The sequence below is a fragment of the Tyto alba genome, unplaced genomic scaffold (genome assembly GCF_018691265.1).
Source record: "Tyto alba isolate M040663 unplaced genomic scaffold, T.alba_DEE_v4.0 Super-Scaffold_39, whole genome shotgun sequence".
In the NCBI taxonomy this organism is placed as follows: Eukaryota; Metazoa; Chordata; class Aves; order Strigiformes; family Tytonidae; genus Tyto; species Tyto alba.
The window spans coordinates 3,831,564-3,855,981 of NW_024881314.1; the positions used below are offsets into that span (position 1 = coordinate 3,831,564).

Below are 24,418 nucleotides of genomic sequence, written 5' to 3' on the forward strand. Positions count from 1 at the left end.
AAGTCAGTAACAAGCAGTTTTTAGACTATTTAAAATGTAAAAGATGAATCGGGCATCTCTTATATCCATGGCCTTTTTCTTTTCTTTTATACGTGGGCAGAAAAAATTCACCTATGATAGGCAAGCCCGTTTTTCACACTAGAAACATCTAAGAGAGTCAGCCACATTGTTAATAGCTTTCCCTGAAGCTTGGATTAAGCATGCTGCATTTAGATGAAAATTCAGCAAGGTGGAAGAGAACTTATCTTGATCAAGGTGAACAGCCATAGCCCTGAGCTCAAAATGTATTTTTATTATTTTTCTGAATGTTAGAATCTCACTAAAAATATTAGTGAGCTCCCATATGCTACTTCTTTCCCACTGTGGCAATGAAGAGATGGGAACAAATTCTGTTGAGTATTTTGGGATCCATGTAAGCATGTGACCCAGATGTAGAACTGTTCTTCGTTTTTCAAGAATAAATGAAATCTTGAGATAAATGAAAGCATAAATAAGTGTAATAAAATTTCCTAGTCATAATCTTTAAACTATTCAGGTCCAGAAAGTAACATATTATCTCCCCAGCCACATGACCATTGATTTATGTTTTTCTCTCTCTAGGACTAAGTAATATCATAGGGATCATTGTCTACATATCAAGCAATGCAGGTGACCCAAGTGACAAGCGAGATGAGGACAAAAAGAACCATTACAACTATGGTTGGTCTTTTTATTTTGGAGCCTTGTCTTTTATTGTGGCCGAAACCATAGGTGTTCTGGCTGTGAACATTTATATTGAGAAGAACAAAGAGCTGAGGTTTAAGACCAAGAGGGAATTCCTTAAGACTTCTTCCAGTTCTCCTTATGCCAGGATGCCAAGTTATAGGTACAGGAGGCGGAGGTCCAGATCCAGCTCTCGATCTACAGAGCCTTCTCCATCTAGAGACATTTCTCCGGTTGGCATGAAGATAGCAAGCACCATTCCCATGAATGAAATTTCCATGTACACTCTTTCCAGAGAGCCTTTGAAGGTTACAACAGCTGCCAGCTACAACGCAGACCAAGAAGCCAGTTTTCTGCAGGTTCACAACTTCCTTCAGAAGGAATTTAAGGAAGGACTCCATGTCAACATGGTCAACAGGAGAACGACACCTGTTTGAAGCACCTTCCTTCCTCGCGCTTTTTGAAGAAATATTGAAACAGAATGGATCTGTCGTGAAAGAGAAGGAGTGATGTTAAAATACCCTCTCACCTCTTTAATTGTGGCATGTGTTGAGGTAGCAAGTGGAGATCCTCTGGACCAACATAAAGATATCACACACTCGTAGCTTTTTTGGAAGCTATTAAGAGTTTGTTTCTTTCAGTTCTTGGTGTCACAAGATGAAGGCAGTTCATGTTCCTGCACTTTTGTAGTGTGTACAAAGTCTTGGAGAAACTGCAGATGACTTGCCACCAGTGTGTTTTACAGGATTACAGAAAAATTGTTGTACGATGTTTTTTTTTCTAATATTGAGATCCCTTAATACGAACTTGCAGATATAATTTATAACGAAGCCCAAGGATGAATATGAACGACTCATCAAGTGAGCCACTTTCCTTTGACGCAGCATAAGCTTTGCCTCTTTCAAAAAAAAAAAAAAAAAAAAAAAAAAAAAACAGAAAAAAAGAAAAAGGAAAAAAAGAAAATATTTTTGAAGGCAACACTTTCTAAAACTGACCTGTGGCACTGAAACCGTAGAACACCTGCGTACGGAGCATTACAGACTCCCTGATGGGGTGGTAAGGGGGTCTCCCATTTCTGGGTGTAAGGCACCCCTCGGGGCAATGCAGGTGCGGGAGAAGAGGGTGAGTGCATCTTGAAACACCTAGAAAGGGAAGGATTAAAGTAGGTGGGACTTGAACATATTTGCAGATATCATTTCTTGCCTAACATTTAGAAAACTTGAATTCTCATTTCGACTAGCCCTAGTGCCTGATCCGGCAAGGTGCTGAGTGCTGTCTGTCAGGAGCCCCTATAGACTACCTGTAGCGAGAGCGAGAAACAGCTGAGCCGGGGTGGCCCGCGCAGGCGAAGCCGCCAGTTCCCTGCGACTGCATTCCTGTTTTCCTTACTGCTTCACAAGTGCAACACTAACGCTACTGGAAACTAAGATATCTCAGCAATGTGCATAAGAAAATGAGAAGCTAATACATTTGGACTCGCAAAACTTCCTGCAGCAATGGGAACTGAGTGTTAACAGAATGGATGACAACTTTGTATTTTTTAAAATAGAACAAAAATAATCACCGTTTATGAGATATTTATTAAACTCTTTTTATTATGAATAAGTGCCGCATGGTGCAAGGTATAGTTGCTTTTAGATGGAAATTATGGTTCGACCTAATTTAATTTATTTTGTAATGATGAATCTACTTACGTGCAAAGAGCCCACAGAAAACTCTATGCATCACCTAAAGGGGGGACAAATTTGTACCCTTTGCTTCTGTATGTTTCTAAAAAAGTCTGAAATATTTCTTTCTTTTAAATTTCTGCTTTCATTTTTTACACTTAGGCTTGGAATCTTAAAGCTCGAGGGCCTGACTCAAAGATAATTTAATTTCGTAATACCGATCTTGATTTTACTGACCACTCGACCAAGCCATAGGGGAATGAGGTGCCCCATTCCCCTTGGATGAATTAGGTGCAGTGAGAGAGGAGCATCTAGTTCCTGTAGATTCCTTTAAATATACCTATCATCTTTGCCCGGAAAATCTTTGCTACTTGAAGACTAGAGAAGTGGTGACAAGAAAAAAATTATGATTTGGAAAGCTTGGCTCACTGATGGTGGGAGACCTCAGCCAAACTGCTAAAAACCTCTTTAGTCTTAATTTGTCCTGCAATGGCCGCAGCATCAGTGACTCGGTGGTGTTTTGGATATGAGGCTTTCAGCTAGTGGAACCAACTCCTCCAGGGAAATCCCAGAGGAGCTGCCTTAACATCCCAAAAAGCAAGTTGAACCCCCCTCTCTCCCCAGGTAAACTCTGCTTAAGCCTCTCTCCTTGCAAAAACCAAGACGCAGTTCTCAATTTTAAGTGAAAGTCTTCCCCTAATTGCTGTTAAGCTCTGCCTAGCCCTCAGCCTGGCAGAGCGATATCATTATTTTGGCAGACGTGGGTTGCAGCCTTCATCCCTGCTTATTTAGAGTTTCCATTCAGGTTAAAACTCTGCTGGGATCCTTTTTCAAACCTCTGAACTCTGAGAGCTAAAGCAAATGGAGCGATGGGAACGATTTTAAAGTAGAAAATGTGCTACTTTCTGTATCAACACACTATGGAGAAAGATGTTACACAAGCTTTTTAAAAAAATTCAAACAGAGGCAGACAAGAAAACTTTTTTACCTACTTTTCGGCTAGGACAACATAAAAGAGTTCTAAAATTATTAAAGTTCTTGATGAAAGGTTTTTTTTACAAGAATCTTTATGCTTTCAAACAATAAATTATTTCCTACTTTTTGAGACTTCGTAATATTAAAATACTTTGATTAGCTATGATAGAAGTAGAAGTTTGCAATGAAAAAAAAACCTTCTGTCTCATTAGTGTGTCATACTAAGTGCTAATTAATTTACATCTAATTATAGTCAATGTATTTTTCAAGTGCAATTTCCCAGAACTATTTGTTTCCCACTGTGTTAATAAACTAATAGTTAGAAATAAGTCCTCATCCGTGTTTACTGTAATTAAGATTAAAACCATTCCCTTTAAAACCAGGAGTTAGATATAGGCTGTTTTTCTAAACTCATGTACATTGAACTGGAAGTTGACAGTGTGAGGTTTGCTCTGCGCGTTGGTTTTGTTCATTTAATTGTCATTATCCAGTGAATGTGTTTAAAACCAACCATCTAATTCCAGCCAAAGTCCAAGGCTTTTCTACAGCCCAGGTCAGACCTGCAGAGGCACGTGCAGCATTTTTACACCACTTTGGCAAAAAAAAGTCTTGCCGAGCATTTCTGGATGTTCCTCTTTGCCAGAGCCTCCTCCTCCCAAGCAGGGCTGCTTTCAGCAGCTCTTCGAGCACCGTGCCCAGCTTTGGTCCAAGCCGGAGCATCTCCTCCTTCTCCAGCAAGCACTTTTGAAAAATGGAGCTAGAGTGGGGAAATATTCACAGGATGCTCTTGGGATACGGAGTCTGGTCAGGGAACAAAGGCACGGGGAGATAACAGGGACCAGAGCTTTCATCCTGTGGCAGAATGGGGTCTGTAATTTAAAACTCATGGTCTACGTCAAATTGCAGCGCAGTCATTTGTTCAACCAAAGCAAAAATAATGTTGTTTCATTTGACAATTCTAAAAAATCCTCCAAAAATCAGTCTTTTCCTGGGGAAAAAATTAATTCTGACAAAAAAGTTTGCAGCATTCCTGCCCATGAACAATGTCTCGCTCTATGGCTGATCTATCTGGAAAGATGTAGATTGTGCTTGGACTTTGAAACCACTCAGTAATAAGTTAAAAAAAAAAAAAAAAAAAAATCATCTCCTCTTCCACATCTCTCTGGTTTCCCTGGACAACACTGAACACAAATTAGCCCCCATTTCTCAACAAGGCCTGCAGATACCATCATCATACCATTAACAATCATAGGTCTTTTGATATTACCCTATAACATTCTGTAACAGCAGACCTAAAAACAAAATGCAATTGGATCAGATTGGATTTTCCAAGAAACAAAGTTTCAGGTATATTGACAGCTCTCTCTTCCTAGTTTCTCATAGAGAATAAGAGTAAAAGGAGAAATCACTTCATATGCCCGTACATCTAACAATATACTATTTTTATATTTCCTTTTCTTTCTGTATGGATCACATATCCGCAAGGGCTAATATATCATGTCCCTTGAGGTTACATTTCTGTCTGCAGTTCTAAAGTGTTATTTCCACTGTGCTTCAGTTCTACTGGTATAATCACAACCATGTATAATGTACTTAATCCTTACTTTTTAAATAAACCATTTTAAATGTATTCATTTTTGTGTGGAGAAAGGTATATAGATTTTAATTCCAAATTCTCTGAGCTGAGATTTCTGTATTTATTTTTTCACTTTTCTACCTATTTTGGTTGCAGCTGGGAATGTTACTGGAAGTCAATATATCAGAGGAGAAAAAAACCTGTTCTTGTGGTCCCACAGACCACAAAATCTCCGAGATAAGTTATCTTCACAATATTTCCAGTCATTTGGGTTGAAAACTAAGAAAAACCTTCTAGTTTCCAGCTTAAACCTAGCCCATCTGAGACACAGTCTGGTTTCAGTGCCCAGTTTGAGACTGGTACGGTGGCCAGAGGCACTGCAAACCACCATCAAGAAAAATAAGCCAGCGTCTTCTGAAGTGCTAGCTCCGAGCCTGTACTTTGCCTTCACCTTTTGAGGTTTCACATTATTTCACTTCCGAGCATTCTCCTCTCCCTGATCTTGTCCATTCTGCCTGAAGAAAGCTTGGCCCTGTGTGCCGAAGCTCCGTGAAGCTCCTTGTTCTGATCACCACCATAAAATCCCGGCGGTACGAGCGGTGCCGAACACGGGTCAGCAGTTCAGCAGCCTCTCGCCGCTCCCAAACATCCCAGACCATCCCTGTATCAGAGGCAATATTTCTTCTTCAAATACTTCTTTTAACTTTACCTTCCCGGTTCCCAAGCCTCCAGACTGCCTTTAAAGATGAAGACTGCCTCCGTATCTCTATCTGGCTGCCTCTCGATCAATTGGCACGTCTGGAGGGAGGCAGGGAATTCATCTTTTCAAATGCCTCCAACACCCAGTAGTGAAGCCATTTAAAGCTCAAGCCCAAAGCTGGTTCCCTTGAAATAAAATAAATAAAGGCTCTTCCCGCATTGCTGAGCAAGTCTGTGGGTAAATAGTGACCCCAAGAGCTGTGGCTGCCCTGCTGTGAACAGGGATGTATCAAAAAGTGATGTTGTTCGAGGGGAAAGCAAAGACAGAGTCCTTAAGGCTTCAGAAAGTGGGAAAAGAGTCCAGCGAGGAGGATGTGACATTTCTTTGGAATAAGAAAACTAACAAACATGGGAGGTGCTGAAAATAAAAGGGAATGGCGAGTGCTCTGCACCTGTCTGCAAAACGGCTCGTCTTACAGCTGCCGCTGCCTCGCTTCACGGGCGCTAAAGGGATCACTTACCGAAATGGCTCCCCAGCACGGCGGCCGTATTTTAGGAGAATGAAGCTGCGGATCGGACGCGTGGGCAGCGTGGGGATGGCCAGCCCTGCCTGCACGCCGTGGGGCTGGGAAGAGGCCAGGTTGTGTCCATCAGTGCGGGATCGTATCTCCTTCTTCATGCCCACAGGAGTCTACTAAAAAAAAAATAAAAAACAACAAAAACACACCCGCACATTTTGCTCTTGCCTTCAGCGATGGCAGGATTTCATCCCCGGAATTAGGGAGCTTTTGGAGTGTGCCATTGACAGTATTCCCTGGCATCAGCTATGCAGAGTCGACCATGGTCCTGGTGGTCTCACCACACCAGGGCAATGCAGGCTCAGGAGTTCAAATATTTCTAAGGAGCTCCCATCTGAAGAAAGTTTTTTGCAGAAAATGAATTTAAACTGAGAGCTGCCCAGGCACAATCTCCTCCACTCTGAGTTACTCTCTCCTGGGAAGGGTCTTCTGCAGAACATCCTTCTGCAAGAAGGGAACCACAGAATCTGGTTAATCTGGTTGTGGTAAATACTGAGGCTGGTCTGAAAGAAACACAGAAAAGTGCAAGTTCTGGGGAGCAGAGCCAAGCCAACACCTCTGCTAGGGAAAAAAATAAAGCAATAGTTGGTCTTGAGACACCTCCTTTAGCACTTTCTCCAGTAGGGAAACATAATTGTGTCTCTCACTGCTGCTAAAGTGCAACTAATTACAGCCCTCCCTGCTTCCCAACAGGTCCTCATTAATAGCCTGTTTATATTTCATGTGATATTGATTTTTAAATGTAAATACTTGCCAGCTGACACAGGGAGACTGCAGGAACTGTTCCTGGAGGATTAGGTACCGTGGTCTTCTGGATGTGCAGAAAACTTCTGGGGTTTCCTTTAGTCCTTTGCTCCTCCAGAAATCAGTTTTGCTTCTGCATTTGTCAGGTGCCCACCCGACCCATGGAGCCCACCAGCCCCCAGGGAGGGCAACTTCACCTCCACGCTGGGACAGAAGTTCACCGGCTGGGAACAGGAGCTCAGTCCATGGGCAGGGGATCTTTTTGGCTCTCACCACAGCAGCTGCAGGGGCCACAAGCCGTGATCACCAAATAACTGCCAGTGGTCCCCAAAACACACCAAGCCTGTGCCGGGAGGAGGAGGCAGCAGTGCCCTTGAAATGCAGCTACATCAGCTCATGTAGCAAACCCACAGAGCCTGTGGGGAGCAACAACCCCACAAAATAGTTTCTTTTCCATGGATCAGTGGCTCTAGGTCACTATTCCGGGGCTGGGGACAGTGTTTCACCTTAGCTGCAGTAATGTGGGTTTTGGAAGCTGCTGCCTCTCCTGTTGAAGCTCATTGTGTCTTGTTCACACACCCAGCTCCACTCTGCAAGGGAGAGAAGGGCTAATTTTTCCCTTCTGGTTTCACTTTAGTTATTTCCTGGATATTATTAGGAAACTCAAAACCAAATCATGAGGAACTTCTCCAGATCAGAGTACCTAAGTGAGAACAAAAAATAAGAATCTTGTTAACACTGGAAGAGACACAAAGACCAACACCAACAAAAAAATTAATGAGTTCACACCCCTGCAGTCCTTGTAGGTTGTAATTAATCTAAAGCATGATTATTAGCACTTGCTTCCTCAGCAGCCAGAACCTTGCTTTGTACCCACATTTGCAAACACACATTCACTTTCCTACACTCAACTTGCAGAGGTCCTGGAGAGTCTGTAGCATCAAGGAAGCACAGTCAGGATGCAGTTCCTAAGATCGACTGATGTCTAGTGAAATTTAACAAGAGGCAACATCAAAAGAAAAGGCATTACATTTTTAATGTATTCCTTTTCTGGTTTAAAGTCCATTCCCTTTAGGATTTTCCACTTTCATGAGAACTTTTGGTTCTGGTTTAAATGTAAGCCTCTAATATTTCTCCCAGCCCCAACCCGGCATTTCAGAGTCCTACACAGGGCTGTGAGCATCTTCCTACAGATGTGCCTGTGGTCTCTGCTCCCTGCCTTGCCCCATGCATGTCCCCAGCACCCGCCCCAGTCCCCTTCTCCTGTTCCACACACCACGTATCTTCGCTCCTTCCCATCACTCCCACCCCCCTGGCAGGACGAGGGCATCAGAAGCCCCTAACCAGGTTCGGACACGTCACCCTGCTCCCCAGAGGTGTCTAAGCCAGCCCAGTCACAGTCAAGCAGAGTAACGTTAACCCCTTTAAGTCATATTTCGGTAAGTATTTTTGGATCAATATTTTTTAATTTATTATTTATTTTCTCTCCTTTTCCCACATTCCCCTTTCACCTTGGCTCCTTGTTTCGGATTGCCCTCATTAATTTGAGCTGACACCTCAGCACCTTTATTTTGACATCAAATTAGGGTGTTCATAAAACAGAACTGGAGTAGCTTTGACATTATCTTGACATGATAACATGATATTTGCAGCTTTCCACTGGCATTTTTTTAACCATTCTTCTGACATTCAGGTATTGTCACTCTCCTCAGTTTGACATAACAATTGTAATGTCATCTTCATTGTGGCCTCTGCATTGACATTATCATGAAATTAGCTTTACGATCAGCTGAAATATCAAAGGGAAGAAGAGAGGTTTGCCCCAGCCCCGGCAAGCTGGGTTCAGGGAGAGACAGAAGTCACTTCCAAAAGAAGGAAAAGATGTGCCAGGTGAATGCTGGAAATACTGTATGCAGTGAGACAAGCCTGGATAATGGGAAAGCAAGTGAGCACTTGAGAGGTTTTACATAATTAAAAAGAGGCAAAAGGCACAAAAAAAAAAAAAAAAAACCCCAAAAAAAAAAAACCAAACAACCAAAAAGGCTATCTAGAATACTTTCAATAGAAATAAACAATAATAAAATAAATAAGTTTGCCTATTTTGCCGCTTTATGCTGCAGCACTCAGCTGGGGGGGGGATGTCCAGCCCTGAACTTGCAGAAGCTGCACCGAGCCGGAGGCAGGGGCGTGCGGTCTGTGGGCTCTGGGGCTATTAAACTATTTAGAATTAGACTGAACCCAGGCCCAACGCTATTATAAACACATATATTTTTATAACCTCGCTGAAAAGCTAATCATCCTCTTAATGCCTATTTCTGGGCACGCCGCGAGTCGAGAAATTACAGCCTTTGGACGGCGGCTGTAGCGACCCTGAGCGAGCGCCCACCCGGCCGGCCCGTGGGAATCCAAAACACACCCGGCGAAAGCTGAGCTCCGCCGGGCGCTGCTCTCGTGCCGTGGGTTAATCGCCGCGCCGGCTGACACAGCCCAGCAGCTGCCCCTGGCCGCCCCGCTCTCCCCGGGCGGCGCGGGACCGCTGACATTTCCAAACGCTCAGATGCGCCAGGATTTTGGGAGACCTCACGAGTCGCCCGCCGCGCTCCGCCGGCAGCAGCTATCCGGAGCGGGATGGATGAGAGCAAACCCCTGAAGGTCCGGCTGACGTTCTCCGTGATCCTGGTTGGTGTCTCGCTCCTGTTTGCAGCTGTAGTGACTGACCACTGGGCCGTGCTGAGCCCCAAAGTGGAGAAATACAATGCCACCTGCGAAGCGGCTCATTTTGGGCTATGGCGACTCTGTACAAAGCGGATTTTTATGCAGGAGCAAGGTCCCAAAGAGAAGGGCTGTGGGCCGATAAGCCTGCCAGGAGGTAGGTGAGCACCCACCAATGCACGGGAGAGAGAACTAAGCGGCCACGCCGGGCTTTGCTAAGGAGGTTGCAGGACGTGGCAGAAGGAAAATAGGGTCCGTGTTGCTGTGACGCTTAATTTGGCATGGGGCTGCATGGGGCTGTTTTCATGCTGGTCTGTATACACACCTCGTTTTCATCCCTCTTGCTGCACGTGTGTGCTGTGCTGCCTTGCACGTCTGTTTGTGACCGTATTGGAGTCTCCTGTGCAACACCGGCAGTGGCGGGAGAAGGGGAGGAGGATCAGGCGCGATGGAAATCACAGAGTGAAGCTGGGATGGAGGAAACCTTGCTGACGTCAGCCAAGGGTCCTGCAGCACCCAGGCTTGCTGACAGCAGTAGGCAAGAAAAAGGATTTATGGGTCCACCATACGTAGCTGGATCTTTAGGATTTCTAGATCCATATAGCTGCGAAGGAACAGCCTGCTCATGCCAGGCATTGGGCTATCTCTGAGCTGCTTCAGTATCAACCGTTCCTCAGGGCACGGAGGAAGAGGTACTTGCAGTAGGTTTTGCCAACTTCCAAAAAAAAAAGTCATAAACTGAGTTTGAAGCGACTTCTCAGCAACTCACTGAGCCTCTTCACCTCTCGGCGGAGGCAGCCGGCTCCCACACACATCTCCACCAGGGGTTTCTCGGGTGCAGCCGACAGGGAGGGCAGCAGGGCAGCGGGCACGGCTGCTTTCCGGGAAGACCATTACATTCCCGTGGTTAAAGGAGCTCATTATGTTTTTGCTGATCGCAAAGTCAGCAACATTCACGCTGTGTGCACTAATACACTCCCTCCGTGACTGAGCTACGCTGCTTTTTTAGAAGGCTCATAGGCTACTGGATGCTTTCCAGAACAGAAATAACAGGATCGCCTTCATGTTAGACTCGCTGCTTGAAATGAAATATATATGTTAACACGTATTTGAAAATTTCCTGTGAAAAATGTTACTGCCTGGGCTTACTGTATATTCCCTGTATTACTGCAATTCTTTATATCTTTGGCCACATTACATATTCTGAAGAGAAGAGCTCAGCCACAGTGTTCAGATCTGCCTCTAACCAAATTTGGGAGTGTGTCATCTGTATGCTTAATGTCTCTCACGAAGGTACTTACGTGCCTAGAACCATATTCCTCACTGTATGCCTTTCCTCACTTGCAGAGAGTAACTCCCACAAAAGGAAAAACAATAGAAATTGGTGGCTAAACACCAAAATTGCACAACTGCGGGGTAAACATAAAACTCATAAATATCCAGCTGTCTGCAAAAAGCAGATTCGCAGGCAGGGCAGCACGAAAGCAGCTACTATCTTTGACAGACATCAGCATGTGCTTGCACAGGCATTGAATCACATCCCAGCGCTGCTGTTCTGCCTGGCACAGCAAATAACCGGCTGATGATGGTGGGGTTGACCCACCCACCCCATCCCAGATGTGGTTTTCCAATTTTTAAATATATTTGGGAATTTGGATGGCATCTTGTGTTGTAATTGGCATCCAAGGTTTTAAAGGGCAAAATTCGCACCTCAATTATAATATAAATATTTTAATCCCTCTTTTACTCACACGAGGAACACAGCGTGGGGTGGAGGTGGGGAAGCACAGCCCCTGCAGATCTGGGCTGCTAAACGGTGCTGCGTCCACACGGCTCGTGTTATATTGATTTCACACTTCTGGGAAGAGATTTCGGCAGGGAAACACCGGGGTTGTGAAATCTGCAGCAGTTGAGAAATCGTGAATGAGCAAACGTGCAGTAAAAGAGCAGATGTGGGCACTGGTTTTCCTGAAAATCGTAAGACATAACCAGACATTACTGCCAGGGCTGGAAAAGTAACATAAGAATTTATCACTGCATTAATAACCATTTACCAGTCACTCCCTGCGGAGGAAATGGATGGCACGATTAACATTATTTATTAGGTTTTGAGCTCAGCACAGTGCAAAATGGGGAGGATGACTTGGCTTGCAGTCCACAAAGCAGGGCTGTGATTTAGGCAGAGCTTTAAAATTTTACAGCACTCTTCCGAGGATGTTGACAAATTGGAAAGGGTTCAGCATCCTGCTGTAAGAAATAAAAAGATCAGGGAGATGGCTGTTAAAACCAGGCAAATTCAGATTAATACTGAGACATTTTTAACTGTGGTCAGTGGGCACTGGGGCAGTTTACTACCAGCTGTAAACTGAATTAATGCCAGTAAAGCCAGTGTAGGTGTTGTCCTCCAAAGGGAGCTGTGGTGCTCCTGCACGCTGGGCAGCAGCAGCAGGGATGCTCTGGAGCCTGCGTGTGCTGCCAGCAGGTTAAATAGGTCCTTGTAAATATGACACCTGAGTTCAGGCAACTGGAGAGGAAAAGTGCTCGAGCAAATGGGTTATCAGCAGGGTTGTCTCGTTCCCCGTGTCCGCACAGGAGACTCACTCTGCAAGACTGGTATGAAATTAAAATATTTGAAGACACCATCTCCAAAACTCAGTGTGTCAAAGGCCTTCCCCTGGCTTGTTGGCCAGGTTAGAGCCCAAGGTCTGGCCCCCTCCACCACTCAGCCCTCACCTTAACTCCTCCTCTAATCACAGCAGCAGGTCCTGTCTCTTGACACAAGTGGAAAACTCACATTAAAATCCAGGTTTTCCTAACCACCCAGCCTGCCACAAAACCCCACATGCTAGTGCCCATCTCCGGTTCAAGAGCAAGGTGGGCTCCAGCCCCTCCCCAGCCTGTCACCCCAATGCCCATGGGTGACAGCTACCACCTGAACCTCTGCATGGCCCCAACGTCTCGTGGCCCTCCTGCCCTTTCTTCCCCCACGTAGGCTCCGTATCGCAGACCCCCCAGGTTCAACCACAGCCCAATGTGATTGCATTTTGACTGCGTCCCACGGCTGCAGTAGCTGCCATCCAGCCCCAGGGCGGTGAACAGCAGGAGAGGTTGGCTCTGCGTGAATAGAAGAAACATGATTTGGCCCATTTGCCCCTGCACAACGGTCACCCAGGAATGTAGGATGTGAAGGGAAGGGATCAGGAGGTCTGGAAGTGTGGGTGACCTGGAAGGGGGAGGACACTGTGTGATAAACCTCATGTTACACCCTGAAGTTCATGCAAGCCCTAATGACCACAAAGCCCCTGGACTGTTCCCATCAGCACACTGAGGTGACCTCGTGGCAGAGATAATGCAATTAGAGGTGGAGAGAAACAAAGATTACCACTCAGTTTTCATCCATTATAAAACCCATTTTAAATCCTATCCATTATGTAAATGTGGTGTGACACAAATGGGCTTTTCTCTTATTCATGACGGCACTGGAGCGGCATTGAAGTGCCTCAGTTCTCTTGAATAACAGGGAGCCTTGCTGAAACAGATATTCCCAGCTCAGCAGAGCATTGAAGCATCTTTAAACAGAAAACAAAAAAAAACTCCAAAAACACCTCCACTAGAGCTAACCCCCTTCTGTGACAAACCCATTTATAGCACCTTGGCAAAGCTTTGCTATAAGACACAAGACACAGAGGTAGCTCCTTTTCCTGCAGACAAGTCCATCTCCAAAAGAAGGGTTTGTGTGTTCCCCTGCTGTGATGAGCCTTCACAGGCTGGAGGGTGGACGGGGCTGGTTTGGTTCACCTGTGATGGATACAAAGCTGTGCTGTGTCCCCCATCACGCCATGGCTGGATGGCTTCACCTCGGGCTTTGTGCAGTCAACAGCCTGGGGACTCCTTTCAGTTCAGGGTTTTCAGAGAATTAATTAAAAGCCAAACCAAACAATCCAAAATAAAGTGTCCCAGTTTCATCCCATCTCCCTCCCCTTTAGCCCAGGAGCAAAAGGATCCCCAAGCTGGGATCCCCAAACATGATGCTTAGCCTTAGCCACCACTCAGTTGCTGGCAGAGGCACACAGCCTCTGCTCTGGGGCTCAAAATTTGCCATTTCAGTCATAGAGGTCTGAGTTCAAATATGTTTCCTCCAGTCATTTGCAAGGTTAATAAAGAACAGATTAAGAGTTGCAAGAGCTAAACATTAACCTAGTTGCCAGCAAGGAGAAGCTGCAGATGAAATAAAAGTCAGCTTATAAAATTAAGTAGATAAGAGTGTCTCAAAGGAATCCTCCACTAACAGGCCCAAAACCACTGCTTTACAATTGCCAATCTCCTGGGAGAGAGAAAATAAATCCTCCTTTACCCAGTAACTCCAACATCTGTCATTTACGTGACAGGAAAAAACCCACAAGAACCAACAGGTAACATACAGTACACTGGTATCTTCTTGCCACTAGAAATTAATGCTGTGAATAACCACCAAAATACACTCTGTGCCCCCAGGCAGAAACCTGCAGAGCTCCCTGCATGATCCTGCACCCGGGGCCCAGCTCGGGCTTTACCCCACAACCTTCCCTACAGCAGCCTGTCCCAGCCTGGGTGCTGGAGAAGACCAGCATCTCCTGGAGACTGGTGCTAACCATGGCCAAGAGATGCTGGTGTTAACAAAGCAGCCCCTCGCCGCCAGCAGCGCTTGTATTTCGTGCGATCTTGGCACGATTTCCCGGTCTGATGGGAGTCCAGCCCCGGGTGCAGGAGGGGTGCTGGGGCCGGCGCTGAGCGTGTCCCCTCCAGCCCAGCTCAGCAGAATAATGCAATCAGAGCTGGCGCCGCTCAACACGTCTCCACGATCGCACCCTTCCAGCCAAATTCCTGGCAAGCAACTGTTGTCCCAGCTCCGTGCCCCTTCAAGCCTTCAATTAAATCGGTTATAAATAGCGAGAACACCCTCCACCCTAACCCTGCTGCTGCCAAAGCTTTGAGTCAGCAGGTCCTCACCAGATCCTTCCCCATCCCGCTGAGGCTGAAAGCCTCCTGTGCATCTACTGACAGCAGCGACACTGCTTCACTGTCTGACTCCCACAAGGCCGAGTATGAAACAATATTGTGGCTACTGAGAGATTCATCTACCAACTTCTCTCCTCCCAGTAGCCCCCTGCCCCGCAATCTTGATGCCTGTTCCCTTCATAACCACTCTATAAATACCCCCACATACCTGGCAGTGTGCTCATGTTAAGTCCAGATAGAAGAACTTCATAAAGTTCCCGCTATCTAACTCTGATATCTTATCAGATTAACTCAGTAGACTGCTCTGATGGAAGTGAACTTCAGTAAAGCCAGGTTGCATGAGAACCCCTTTGACCTTGACTTGCACGCTTTTGATTGGCCTTTCCTTCCCTGGACAACTGTTTAAAACTTCAGATAGCTTTTGTCTTTTTTACTGACAGCCAAAAAAAAAGCCCTTAGTGTCCCTGCTGTAGTAAAACACGGCGTGCTTTGCTGCATTGCAGCTGCCTCATCTCTGGGACCCCTGTAACTTGGTGACACCCCCCAGCCATGCAGCAAACCCCTGGGCTGCTCCCCCCTGCCAGCCGCTGCCACACAGGGGTCTGTGAGCTGGAGGAGGGAAGAGCCGGGAGGGAGAAGGTGGGTGAGGACACTCCATCCTCCCTTTTTGGAGTCTAAGCTCACCACAGGAGTGGTGACCCTCCTATGGCCAACGGGGTGGAACTGCTATGGAGTGGGTTGGCAATGGCGAGGGGAGGGGAGATGCCAGGAAATACAGCTGAGAGGCAGAAACATGTGATGGCCAAAGACAGAATGAGAAAAATTATCTGTAATTCTTATTTTAAATAGATGAGCAATCAGTGTGCACACCTCTCCGAGGGAGCAGCCTACGAAAGGTATCAGAGGAGGCTTCAGACTTGTCCGTGCTGGAGCAAGTGACCTGGCATGAACGTGCCACTCATCTGCTCCCGAATAAAACAGATCCAACTCCAATTTCTCAGTATCATCAAGGATATGGAAACCTTAAAATCATTGCAACTTTGATACATCAATAAAAATAAAATTCAGCTTTACTACATTTTATCAGAGATTTTCAAGCACACAAAATTAAATCTCCTTTCTCTTTCAGAACACAACTGCTCCTACTTCAAGCACTTCACACCAGGACAGAGCTCAGAGATATTTGAAGTTACCACCCAGAAAGGTAAGAATGATCCTGAAAAATATTTTCCTGAGGTGCACACAAGATCAAAGGTAAAGGGGTCCCCAAAATGAGAGATCAACTCTGGTTCCACTGGGAGCAGAAGAAGAATTAAGAATTTCTATCAGATACTATCAGCTGGGAAAAATGTGAAAAATGCTTTGGACAAGGGCTGATGCCAGCTTCCTGGGAAGAATAATTTTTATTTAAGATCACACTCATAAGTGTGATTTTCCTTAAAGTTGTCCCACAAATATATAACAATGTCAATACACATGAAAACTGCAAAAAGTCTTTTCAGCATAAAAATGACTTTTCGACACTGGTACTATTGGCAACACTCTGAGCCTTTGCCATCAAAGGAAGAAGACATTAATAAAATCTAAACAAATAAATCATACTCCAAGCAGAATCTTGACCCTGAAAAGAAGTACAGAGACTCTGTGAAGACCATTAGGAGTTTTATGCTTCATATTGATTTTATATGAAAGTCATGTGAAAACCTGAGGGAACAATGGAAGGAAGGAACAGAGATCCCACAGACACCCACAGTCAGTGTTTACAGAGCATAGATTTGAAAAACAGTCTTTCACAGAGAAATTTCACGTTTCTAACTAAGTCCCCGATACAGCCAAATATTTTTAGCACTCATCTAATATGCTCCTCCCTCTTTCTCGCACTCATTAAGGACAAATTCCTTTCTAGTTTGCCACACCACATATTTTGCTGTGGACTAAATGAGCTGATGATTACATTACACATATTAAACAATCTGCTTTCCTTCCCATGGAAATGATAATGGTGGGAAACCCTGCACAAAGGTTTTCTAAGAAAGCAGTTTCCTAAGACAGGAAAGACTGGGAATTTTAAGTGGATAGGAGAGCATCTATCTGAGCTACCTGCTTTTGCTCATTTATATACTATCAGATCCAGCCACGTGATCTTAAAAATGCACCCAATGCCTTCTTAGTAATTGCAGAAAAAAATCAGGAAGAATTTCTTTTCTTTGAAGTAAAAGAAAAATCTTAAGCCCCAGCAAAAGATTTCACATTGAAATGAACTCTTTCAAGCAGTTGTAGCGCACAGTAAAGAGAAACATTAAGGAAATTATAATAAAACAGTGGTACGAAAAGCGATGAGAACAAAGAATGATCTGCTATTCCCTTTCACAGAAATAGCTACAATTTGATGGGAGCTTAATTAGTAACAAGAAAAAAAATTCTTCATGATTTTGCCTGGGAGATATTTTTTTTTAATGGCTTGAAAGGCAAATATCATCAGGCACTGTGATGTTCATGCATGGCTACATGTGTTAAATATTAAACTAATCTTAAAAAGAATGCCATATGTAAATGAAGGCCTGAATTATTCAATTAGCAATTCTTTCCCTCCATTCAGGGACTGAAGTGTGCTTCAACTGGGGGAAGCGTCCAGCGTGCAATTTAGCTGGCTTAGCAAAAACCAGGACGTTTTATGGAGGGTTTAATCCTATGCCCTGATTAAGCTGGAAATCATTGTCTTAAAGAGAAAAAAGAAAAAAAAAAAAAAAAAAAAGAAAGTTGCTATGCAAACACTTCACCTCTGGCCTCGTGCCTGCTTTGCCTGCCCCGGTTTGGAGCCCTGTGGAGCACACAGCTGCCTGTCTGCAGCGGCACAACACGGGCACCGTGCACGGGGGCCTTGTCGGGGCTCTGCAATACAGACAGAGAACAAAAATAACATAGAGCTGTCTATTTCCTCCGAGAGCAGAGTGTGGAGTGATGGAAGAAGTGAGAGCATGGAGCCCAGTAAGGCTTTAACAATAACATCTATGCAGCAGAGCTAAATATCTAGCCCAGAGCTTCATGAGACCAGTACAGGCACCATTTGCTCTTTCAGGCATTGTTCAAAAAGTATACCCCTCTCCTGCTCTGTTTTTATACCCGTCACATTCAAAAGATACATGGCCAATACTTGCCCCTGCTTTTATTTGAGCAAAGTATTCAGTTCACCAAAGCCACCTCTCTATAGCGGCAGGAGGATACATAGTTCTGAGTGACCTACTGCAAAGTGACAAGAGCTGATGGGAGCATGCTCAAAATTTGCACACGTTTGCAATTTTTTGGTGTTTGTTTTGCTCTGGCAGAATACAGCATTTCAGCTGCAGCCATTGCCATCTTCAGCGTTGGCTTTGCAATCATCGGAACAATCTGTGTCCTCTTATCCTTCACGAAGAAGAGGGACTATCTGCTGAAGCCAGCATCCATGTTCTACACCTTCGCAGGTAGGAGGCTCAGTGCTCACGTTTGCACTCAGTTCACAGGACAACAAAGAGAAACTCAGACAGATCCTGGGAGGATGGAGTTACTTCTAAAAATGCCCTGAAAGTGGCATTTTCTTCCTAGCCATAGTCAGACTACAAGTCCCTATGTGGTGCTCCAGCTGAAGAGCTCTGATAATCTCCTGCCTAGCAGGTGTAACCCCATAACCCAGCAGGTTGTCTGTATTTTCTCCAACTACCTTTAAAAGGGGCACTTCTAGAATGTTCCGTGCCAGCCCGAATCTAAACCAGGGCTATACACTATACTATCTTATTTATTAAGACTTAAGCCAAAGAAACAGCTGGTCCAGGCCAAAATTATACAGCTGACTTCCAAAAACATAAAAGCTTCATTTTTATACAAGCCATACCTTGGCATGCCACAATGACTGAAAGACAGATGTGCAAATTGTCACTTCAATAAAAATCTTACTCAACCTTTGGAAAAACTCTCTAGGGAATGCAATTATTCCTCCACCACTTTGAGTTGCCCATCCAAACCTGTCTAAAAGATCACACACAACAAGTCACCAGCTGACTTGGATGGCCCGGGTTACAGCAGAGCTCTAAGCAGTTGCAAGCATTGGTTTCTTCAAACATTGAAGTCAATGACTCACCTGTGAATCTCACTGCAATTCCTGTATGCAAAAAGACAGATGAGGTGGTTAATTAAGGATGAAAAATTGACAGCTGGTTATTCAACCCACTGCTCCTATCTTCCTTCAGGTCTCTGCATCATCATCTCTGTTGAAGTCATGAGACAATCTGTGAAAAGGATGATTGACAGTGAGGAGACGGTCTGGATTGAGTACAGCTACTCCTGGTCCTTTGCCTGTGCCTGCGCCTCCTTTGTCCTGCTCTTCATCTGTGGCATCGCGCTCCTCCTGATCGCGCTGCCTCGCTTCCCCCAGAACCCCTGGGAGACCTGCATGGATGCAGAACCGGAGCACTGATGTTCCCAGCACCCATGACAAAATCCAGAAAGTGTTCTGAAAAGATTTGTATTTTTTAAAACGTCTGAGTCTCACTATACAGTGTGCACTCCATTAACTAAGTCATTATTGAACCAAGGCATGTTCAATTGTAATTATTGCTTTGTTTCTTTTTTTTTTTTTTAAAAAAAAAAAAAAGAAAGCAGAAAGAGCATTCAGCACCAGCATGGGCTGTGGCTGAATAGCACTGCTCTGTGTCAATTTGGGGGGTGCTCTGTGCTGGTGCAGTTGGGGGAAAATCCATTTGTGAGACAGCTCATGCCACAGAGAAAATAGCTTTCTTAGGGAGAAGATGTTTGGTGTAGATCCATGAGGGATATCGAGCTTTTATACCTCACTTGATCAGAGAGAGTGAGAAATACTAGCTCTGTGAGGAGTCCATTTCCTCATTCATGTCATACTCCTCTACTTCCCTAAGAAGGGTTAGCCTACCACTCTGAATAAGTTGGAGATCCTTATGCTATTCTATCAAACTGTTAAAATTTGGAAAACAAAAAACAAAATAAAACAAAAAAACACACCAAAAAAAACCCCAAAACAACCAAACAGAAAAAATTTGCCTAGCATTGGGATAAATTTTCTCCTACAAATTTACACCATGCAGTTACATTCTTTTGAATTAAGCACAGGAAACCCACAAGATACAGGGTTTTTTTTCTGCTTAAACTTTGATGGCAAAATGAAGTATGAACATTAAGAACAATATTTTCCTTTAATAAAAAGCATAATCTTCCAGTAGCATGATTTTCTGGAAAATTATTTTGATAGATGAATCATTTGGCCCATCAAACTCTGCTAGGTCCAGAATGACAGTGTAATTCTGGATGGTATTTGCTGTACGGAGCTCTCATTTGTTCCTCGTGAACGGGCTTTTTAAGAATACTGTGCTTTGCTCACTGCATACGTAAATAAAACTACATTTTCAGAAAAATCCTTCAAGGTAGCTGCCAAGAAGGAAAGGACTTAGCCTGAAATACCCAGAAGTCAGCCCCAAAGATACTACAGAAGTGCATTCCTGTTTACGCCTGCTTGAAGCAGGGTCCTCACAGGGCAGCGCTGCCGGGGGATGCTGCGGGGGCCGGTGGTGTTGCAGAGCCCCCCCCGGCTCTCCGTGCAGCCGCCTGTGGCACTGGGGGGGCTGGGGGTCCCCCAGCCCCGTGTGCTCACCCACCCACTCTGATCGAGCCCTTTGCACCATCACAGTCTCCCGGCACCAAGAGGTGGAAGCCTTTTTTTTATTTTACAGTCCAATTTTTAGGAACTGCTCAGCTTTTTCCCCCCAGGTAGGAAAAGGCATGTGTGTTACATCACGTTTTTTTCACCCGGTAATTTCAAAAACAGAAGAAAAGGAAACTGAAGCGTCCTTCCCTGGGTGCTTAGCTATCCACAGTTCTAAGGTAAAACAGAATTTGGAACAGAAAACTCCTGATCAATTTGAAGAGATCTGAAATGGCCACATGTTCAAACATTTCAAGAAATTACCTGGCAATTTTGTGCTGGTACAAGGTGCTGCCCACAGCCCTGCTGCCAGCCAGACCCCGTCCGGGCACGCTGAGCCCCAGCAGCCTCCAGCCAGACTCAGGCATGTCTCCATTTTCCCATCAGAGAGTGGCAGCAAGAACAGAAACCTTTTGTGGAGCTGCATTAATATTTTTCAAGCTCTTTGAAGTTGAAAAGCACTACAAATAACACCTATATTATGAAGTTTTTGGATAAAGCATTCATTGGTGCTCAGATCTGAGTATGAGCTGGGGAACTCTGCCTGTCTCTCATCATGAGAGACAACTGCAAGTCTTCAAGTTGTCACTGAACCACTCAGAAACGCTAAATGGTTTTGAAATCTTATTTTTGGGTACAGAGCTGACATTCTTAATTTGCATTTTCATTGTTCAGGAAAACAGAGGCTAGTTTCTAGGGAGATCCTTTACATGCAACAACAGAAAGGAAAGTCGCTGATGTGACCCCTGCGGTGGCTGACCCCGGGTTGGGATAGTCAAACACACAATGCAGATTAATCTCAGCAAAGCAGCTGGCAGGCACAAAGGCATTCCCAGCTCAGCCACCACCACCAAAATGACCTCACCTTGGACATGCAATGGATTGAAATAAGTGAGCTGTGGGGATGTGCGTCTAAGTTCATCACCTCCTGAGGACCACCGGCATGTCCCGTGCCCCTGGGAAGCCCTTTGTCCACACCTTTTCTGAAGCACCATCCCTCTCTTGCAATGCTTCTTCTGGGAAAAAGTCATTTTTAGGTGGCTCGTTATCCCGATGGGTCAACTTGCTGCCCAGCCAAGGAACTGCTCACTCCCCTTCGTGATATTCAAGAGCAAGACATACATATTTCAGATAAACACATCCTGGAAGGTCTCATCCATCTCATGTGTGCTCCTGCTTGTGTCAGGGCTGAACCACTTTGTCCAAGCCCCAGGGAGGTCAATGGAAAGATTCCCAGTGAGCGTTGGGGTTTGGCCTGGATCCAGAGGTTTTACAACCTCTCTGGGCTCACTTTACTCATGAGGCAGAGCAAACACACAGCTCATGGCAGTGAGACCGTACACCCACAGACAGCAACTCAGGCAGCTGAGCTGCATGCCTCCTAAAGCTCTTAAACTCGCTGAGCTTTATTCTCTGTCTGCTCTAAGTTGAGGCTTTTTGATCATTCGCTACTTTGTATAGTCCCTGCAAGACTGAGAAGCATGCAGATGACTTCATTTTCTTTTTCCAGATATTGAGAAATGCTGATGAGGGACTCGTCCATTAAATTGGTCATTGGTATTCACAGTGGCAAAAGCACTGCTCCTCCAGCAGGTTTGTTCTGCCATATCTAAATCCCTCTGCCAGGGAGCTGATAATGTGTTTTGAGAGCATTAATAAAAGTAATTGGCCTTCAAAAAGGAAAAAGAAGAATATAATGCTGAGGGGTAGCTGTAACCAGTTTCAGTTTTCATCCTCCCAGCTGGGCAAATAGCAGGGAATGGCCACCAAAACTTCAGGAACACAGCATGAAAACATGAAAGAAAAGTCCTCACGGGCAGGGAGAGTCATCAGAGTGAAACAGGGATGAAAACACGACTGCTATGCAACAAACAGGAGCACACACAGGTTTGGGACACGGCCAGAGAACCGAGTGGGAAACACGCACCAGAGAAAAGAAGAGGCAAATTAGTTCACAGAACAGCTACCACAAAATCCTGAGCATCGGTCCTGCCATGACCAGACCCATGGACACCTTTGGTCACGGGCCCCTGGGGCACATAGCATTTGCCACTCCGTAAACCAACATCACTGCCTGTCCCCTCCTCAGGGCACCACATCACACAGTATTGTGAGCTTTTGGTTGCTAAAGTCTGCCTGCAGCACTGCAGAGCCCAAGTGTTAAATCACAGAGTCAATGTAACAGAAGACACGAAGTTTTCTGTTTATGTAAGAATAAGGTCTGCTGTTAGGCACAAGGCATAAAGAGAATCTGCTTCCCTTATTTTTAAATGCTGTGTTGTGTGAATTTAATGTGCAGAAAAGGTGCCAGACTAACAACCCTGAAGAACAAACTTGCCTGTTTAGCAAGCAGCTAGCGGAGCGCTCGGAACAGCGTTTATCGCAGAGGTACGGCAGCAGTCACAGCCCAGCGCCGGGACGGAGCGCTCGCCCCGGGCTCACAAGTCCGCCGGGTCTGTAGCACACAAGGGAGCACAGATGGGTGCATGCAGTGAGGGTTTCATTCAGCAATCTTGGCATAAACCTCTACTTTTTCCTTAGTCCCTGCCTGAAAAGGGCCAGTATACGCACAATGCTCGGGTACTTGACCACCCTGGAATGTAGCCTGCAAAGGCACAGGTATACTTACTTATTTGCTATTTTTCTTTCCCCTGATCCATTTCCACTCTGTCACTTCCTTGTGACCACCACCTCTTTTTTTTTCCCCCTCTCCTTCCTTTGACAGTTTTAGAAATTATTTCCAGAAACTCTCAGAGATCTGAGAATTCACACACACCGAGATCCTTGGCCCTGCTGCAGAGGGACACTTTCTCTCCCAGGCGCGACAGCTCCCGAGGAACACAGCCGATACAAGAGGTCAGCAGTGTCCAGACACGGCTGTTTGCAGCGCTACATCCTGCCAGCCCCACGGAGACCCTTGGAGATTAACACCAAGCCCTTGGGCTCCATCCTGTGTGCTACAGACACTTGCATGCCAGGAACCTGACTAATGTGCAGAAATGGTTTACAGAATAAACCTGTTTAAACTTCAGTTAAAATAAGCTTCCACTTTCCACAGTGTGACAGCGTCCCTTTGAATGCTGTATTACTTTTTTAACTTAAATACTATTAGAGAGTATTAGACTGCTCTGTACCATAAGCGACACACACAACAACAGGATCTGGTTTAAATGCATCCATTTAAATTATTTCCCCTTTCCATTAGCACCCAGGGGCAAGAAAAGAGCATCACATCTTTGTTTTGACTGAAGCAGAGGATGAGATTGTTCCTGCTTTGTCATACTTGATCAATGTTCTGGCTCTAGTGAAGCTGTTGAACATAAATCCAAGCTATACAGACATCACATATGCACACTCTGCCTCTAGACAGACAGTGAACTGCTTTTCTCCTTTCTACCAAGAAATGCAGACAAGGGAATGATCTCTCACATCTGGCCAACTTCCTTTTTAACAGCACCAGCAGCACAAGCCTGGTTTGGCAGGGCTGCACCCCGGGGCTCGGGTTCAGCTCTGTGCCCACTGTCACCGGTCTCACTGGGAGCACCGCGACGGCTTTACAGCCGGTCTTGTGAAAGTATTTGCTCTTCAGGCAGGAGCAGGTCCTACATAAAATGGACTGACAACATCTTCTATCTAGTCTTGGATAATTCAGATCACAGAGCATTTTCTGCAATTTATCAGAAGCATCTATTAATCCTTAATGAAGTAACTACTTTTCAACATTTCTCAACTAAAGCTAAAGGTGCCAAAAACCCCACACCAAACTGACATTTCCATCGCATTTGCTGTAAATCCTTTTACTTTTCATGAATGAAAAAAAAAAAAAAAAAAAAAATTAGAATGATTCTATCTTTGGTCCCTGACACAGCTAACAAAAAGATACTGGCACAAGTATGGCTATACCAACAGAAACAGCCCATATTTCATGTCAAGGAAGATGATGTGCAAATTTTTATAGGTACCATACATCATCGCCAAATGTCCTGACAAGTTAATTGTCTGCAGTTTTTCTAGGAAACCTAGAAACTTAAAAAACTAACAAAACAAAGGAAATGAG

The 24,418-nt window shown here is 45.0% G+C and overlaps 2 protein-coding genes across 2 annotated transcripts in view; both read left to right on the forward strand.

Moving 5' to 3' along the window:
• The window catches only part of CACNG4 (calcium voltage-gated channel auxiliary subunit gamma 4), a 43,761-nt gene extending 38,787 nt beyond the window's left edge, over positions 1 to 4,974 (forward strand). The window contains exon 4 of the mRNA XM_042802710.1: positions 601 to 4,974. Within this exon, the coding sequence (XP_042658644.1) occupies positions 601 to 1,139 (539 nt within the window). The 3' untranslated portion in view covers positions 1,140 to 4,974. The remainder of the gene's footprint in view (positions 1 to 600) is intronic.
• Positions 4,975 to 9,569: 4,595 nt separating this feature from the next.
• Positions 9,570 to 19,124, forward strand: CACNG1 (calcium voltage-gated channel auxiliary subunit gamma 1). The gene is made up of 4 exons (XM_009973949.3): positions 9,570 to 9,810; positions 15,781 to 15,855; positions 17,978 to 18,115; positions 18,878 to 19,124. Exons 1-4 carry the CDS (start codon positions 9,570 to 9,572, stop codon positions 19,102 to 19,104), a joined length of 681 nt encoding a protein of 226 aa, XP_009972251.2. The 3' UTR covers positions 19,105 to 19,124.
• Positions 19,125 to 24,418: the final 5,294 nt, after the last annotated feature.

What these genes read in the sequence shown, in the direction of transcription:
- CACNG1 (XM_009973949.3), top strand. Translation starts at nt 9,570, where the DNA reads ATGGATGAGAGCAAACCCCTGAAGGTCCGGCTGACGTTCTCCGTGATC. An exon ending in TGAAGTTACCACCCAGAAAG is followed by an intron (nt 15,856 to 17,977) that starts GTAAGAATGATC and finishes TTGCTCTGGCAG; the next exon opens with AATACAGCATTTCAGCTGCA. An exon ending in CATGTTCTACACCTTCGCAG is followed by an intron (nt 18,116 to 18,877) that starts GTAGGAGGCTCA and finishes ATCTTCCTTCAG; the next exon opens with GTCTCTGCATCATCATCTCT.